The sequence below is a fragment of the Triticum aestivum genome, chromosome 6B (genome assembly GCF_018294505.1).
Source record: "Triticum aestivum cultivar Chinese Spring chromosome 6B, IWGSC CS RefSeq v2.1, whole genome shotgun sequence".
Taxonomy (NCBI): Eukaryota; Viridiplantae; Streptophyta; class Magnoliopsida; order Poales; family Poaceae; genus Triticum; species Triticum aestivum.
Window position 1 is genome coordinate 666,847,779 of NC_057810.1, and position 4,714 is coordinate 666,852,492.

General features: G+C 45.5%; 1 protein-coding gene across 2 annotated transcripts in view; it reads right to left on the reverse strand.

Moving 5' to 3' along the window:
- LOC123138929 (uncharacterized) overlaps positions 1-4,714 on the reverse strand; it is a 6,675-nt gene continuing 1,961 nt past the window's right edge. Inside the window, exons 1-3 of one of the 2 annotated variants that reach the window (XR_006469391.1) lie at positions 2,953-3,145; positions 2,622-2,805; positions 1-2,063 (exon numbers count right to left, since the gene is read on the reverse strand). Coding sequence is in view for 1 of the 2 variants with exons in the window: in XM_044558779.1 (XP_044414714.1) it covers positions 2,031-2,063; positions 2,622-2,805 (217 nt within the window). In the remaining variant the exon portion in view is untranslated. Of the gene's footprint in view, positions 2,064-2,621; positions 2,806-2,952; positions 3,146-4,714 lie in introns of those variants that run through there. The other variant, XM_044558779.1, reaches the window with a different exon arrangement.

Sequence of the window (4,714 nt, forward strand, 5' to 3'; positions counted from 1 at the left end):
TTCAACATCACAAACTGAAGGCTTATATTTAGGAACGGAGGGAGTACAATTGACAATCAACAGCACAAACTATGCTCCATCCTACATCCTAAAAGCAAATGAATGAAAAATTTCAGGGAGTTAGAGCAACTGCAACACACCGACCCATTTCGTCTGTTTGTGTCCGTGCAGACGAAAAAGTTGGCCCAATGCAGTCATCGCCGCCGCAACGCCATCGCCTCCGCTCCCCCGTGCACGCAGGAACAACAGATGCATGAGCAACATCTGTAGTCACCGCTGTCGCGCAAGCAGGAACAACAGCAGCCAGTCACCGCAGCAGCAGTTGCAGTCGCCGCCGCCGTGCTCGCCCACCGCGACGGCCGTCGCGCAGTTCTGCCGCTGCGCTCTGGCTCCATGGATCCCAAACTGGACCTCGCGAGCACCGTGACAGGCAGCGCCCGCCCGTGACAAGGAGTCCCTCGCGAGCTCCACGACGGATAGTGCCAGGCCACAACATCCCTCCGCGGGCATGTGCTCCTCGTCGACGCAGGTGACAGCTGCGCCTGCCTGGTGCTCGCGAGCCGCCTCCCACGCCCGGTCGCCCACCTCCGCGCCCCCGTGCACGCATGAACAACAGATGTGTGAGCAGCATCTACAGTCACCGCTGCCGCGCAAGCGGGAACAACAATTGTTGAAGTATAAAAACAGATGCACCACATCACATAAGCATGTCCGTGGTCATAGCATAACACAGTAGCATTGCGCAACACCATATCCAAACCATTCGCGCATCCAGAAGTTAGAAAATCTCACCCACAAAAATGAAATATTAGTGGCACACAGTGGGAGAACAAACCTTCCGGCGCTTGAATGTACACATATTGCAGAAACACACATGTGGAGAAAGAAGAAAAAAACTTGTATAATCAAAAAACTGGTAAAAGCTAATTATATATCCCCATGAGCAAAACGAACTGATAAACGACTAAAAACCACCTGTTACAGTTTTTAGGTTTCTTGTGAAACCTTCTGACAGTGGTTTAATAAAAAAAAAATAGTTCCAAATAGAAACTTTGAAAAAGAGTAATGCATATTGATCATCCCAAAGGGTACAGTGCAGAGAAGCAAGAAAAAACACATGGATAAAGTGAACTGCTTTGGTTTCCGAAACAAAGCAAAAATGTACAAACAAACCTACAAAATTTGACTTCCATGAAGGCTACAAGACTACATGGAGAAAATCCATCGTCCTACAAAAGCACTATAACTATTTTTGCCCCCACTCTAACCTATCATGAATTTATTTTCAAGCAACATTTCGTCACAAACCAATCTAACAATTCTTACCATATCAATAAATTCCTGGTGAAACTAAATAGGAGAGTACTTAACAGTTCATTTCACGTCCATCCGCAAACATTCCTTTCTAGCATGCACGTGAAGAAGGTATTAAATCTTTCATACAATCACCACAATCTACATTGGCTAGAAACAATAAAAACGATTGGTGCCGGTAGAAATAATGAGTTGGCCAAGCTGCGTGCCCGTTGCTGTGATACTGACTTCTCAAAATAAGGAATCCTCCAACAGTGATAAAAAGTAGAGTAATCTCCTCAACTAAAGAAGGCAAGGGATGAGACTGACATTTTTCTGTAATTGGCTTTTAGTTATATGTATGATAAAAAGAAAGGAACAAAGAACACAATAAAAGTGGCTACAAATATATAAGTATAAAAATGTGCAACTACAGAAATACCAATTATCTAACAAAAGTACAATGATACTTTCCCGAGATGATTGTCGATTGATACAGTGATCTAATCCTCTAATTACCAACTTGACAACTAACCTAATGTCTACAGACACAAAGCAAATACTCTTGGAAAAAAATCAACACACAGAAAAATACATATGTTCCTGGACCATTCAAAGTGTACATGAAAGCCATACATATGAGTGGACTCCCACGTCCATATGCAAATTTTCAAGCCTAAGATGTGGCTGTACCTGCTTTGGTCAGTTTGACAGCCCCAGCTTCATTAGTCTTTGGATCAGTCTAGGAAAGGCATCTGGGTGATTGGTTCCTATAAATAAATTGGACAATATAAATTTAAACAATTTGGCTTACCCATAAATCTAACAAATCTAAGCTGGAGCTGCAAGCTATGCTGAGACAACCAAAAGTTTAAAGATAAACTAATGAAGAAAAAGTAACCACTTGAAAAGGAAAAGAAATAGGAACAAAAACGATGTCGCTCTACTATCGTCTCTCCCAACTCCATTCCCCTAGCTTGCCCTCTCACCTCCCTGCATATCAACCAAAATATCTGATCGAGACCAGACAAAAGCAATGGTGGGAGAGTGATGTGAGCTGGGCCAATGCTCCCAAGAGAAGAGTGTGTCAGTGATGGGCGTCGTCTAGTCGATGCCAGTGGTGATACCTAGGGTGTTCTATGTAACAAGTTCACTGCACATTTTTTTTGTCTAAAGCAACACATATATGTGGAAATCATGTAAGAATAATTAAACTATTATAAACATATGTATTTTACAACTTTGAGTTAGTGTCATAAACATATTGAATGGGACTGTTGTAAACCTATCGAAATTGAAGAAAGAGTAACAAGATGTGTTAGCATTACCTTGCAGTTGGACCACCATATCCGAGCACATCCTTTGACTGCCCAGCAAAGGTCCTCCCTCTCGCTCAAACAGGAGGCACACACCCAGCTAGCAGGCTGTTTCGCATACACGCTGATAATTTTGCCTTGGTTGTAGGCAAGTAGGCTGGTATATTCAGCTATCATCAGGAACTCCTCTTCACAACTGTATTTTGGCGGAAAAAAATCTACTGAGACCAGATGCATAATCATGGAGCTAGCTCAGTTTTCAAGGCATAAGATGGGTAAGCTATCCCAAAAAATGAACAACCATCATGCATATCCATATGGGAAGGGAGTATTAATTACTAACCTTGAAGAACTTTCTTTTTGGAGAAAATTACTGTGACGCCCCCGATTTAATCGTACACTAATCATGCACGCAAATGTGTACGATCAAGATCAGGGACTCACGGGAAGATATCACAACACAACTCTAAAACATAAATAAGTCATACAAGCAACATAATACAAGCCAGGGGCCTCGAGGGCTCGAATACAAGTGCTCGATCATAGACGAGTCAGCGGAAGCAACAATATCTGAGTACAAACATAAGTTAAACAAGTTTGCCTTAAGAAGGCTAGCACAAACTGGGATATAGATCGAAAGAGGCGCAGGCCTCCTGCCTGAGATCCTCCTAACTACTCCTGGTCATTGTCAACGGGCTGCACGTAGTAGTAGGCACCTCCGGTGTAGTAGGGGTCGTCGTCGACGGTGGCGTCTGGCTCCTGGACTCCAGCATTTGGTTGCGACAACCAGAAAGAAAGGAAAGGGGGGAAAAGGGGGGAGAAAGCAACCGTGAGTACTCATCTAAAGTACTCGCAAGCAAGGAACTACACTACATATGCATGGGTATATGTGTAAGGAGGCCATATCAGTGGACTGAACTGCAGAATGCCAGAATAAGAGGGGGATAGCTAGTCCTATCGAAGACTACGCTTCTGGCAGCCTCCATCTTGCAGCATGTAGAAGAGAGTAGATTGAAGTCCTCCAAGTAGCATCTCCAAGTAGCATCTCCAGTAGCATCGCATAGCATAATCCTATCCGTCGATCCTCTCCTTGTCGCCCTGTTAGAGAGCGATCACCGGGTTGTATCTGGCACTTGGAAGGGTGTGTTTTATTAAGTATCCGGTTCTAGTTGTCATAAGGTCAAGGTACAACTCCAAGTCGTCCTGTTACCGAAGATCACGGCTATTCGAATAGATTAACTTCCCTGCAGGGGTGCACCACATAACCCAACACGCTCGATCCCATTTGGCCGGACACACTTTCCTGGGTCATGCCCGGCCGTGGAAGATCAACACGTCGCAGCCCCACCTAGGCACAACAGAGAGGCCAGCACGCCGGTCTAAACCTAAGCGCACAGGGGTCTGGGCCCATCGCCCTTAGCACACCTGCACGTTGCGAGGGTGGCCAAAAGGAGAACTAGCCCCCTTAATACAAGAGCATGCTTACATTCCAATCCGGCGCGCGCCGCTCAGTCGCTGGCGTCACGAAGGCTTCGGCTGATACCACGACGTCGGGATACCCATAACTACTCTCGCGTAGATGGTTAGTGCGTATAGACCAAATGGCCAGACTCAGATCAAATACCAAGATCTCGTTAAGCGTGTTAAGTATCCGCGAACGCCGACCAGGGCCAGGCCCACCTCTCTCCTAGGTGGTCTCAACCTGCCCTGTCGCTCCGCCACAAAGTAACAGTCGGGGGCCATCAGGAACCCAGGCCCACCTCTACCGAGATGGAGCCACCTGTCCTTTCAGCCCCCTTATCCGAATCACTTGCGGGTACTCAACGAGCTGACCCGACTTTAGTCACCATCTGTAGTATGTATATATGTATAGTATATACCCGTGATCACCTCCCGAGTGATCACGGCCCAATAGTATAGCAAGGCAGACTGACAAGAATGTAGGGCCAATGATGATAAACTAGCATCCTATACTAAGCATTTAGGATTGCGGGTAAGGTATCAATGACTGTAGCAACAATGACAGGCTATGCATCAGAATAGGATTAACGGAAAGCAGTAACATGCTACACTATTCTAATGCAAGCAGTATAGAGAAGAATAGG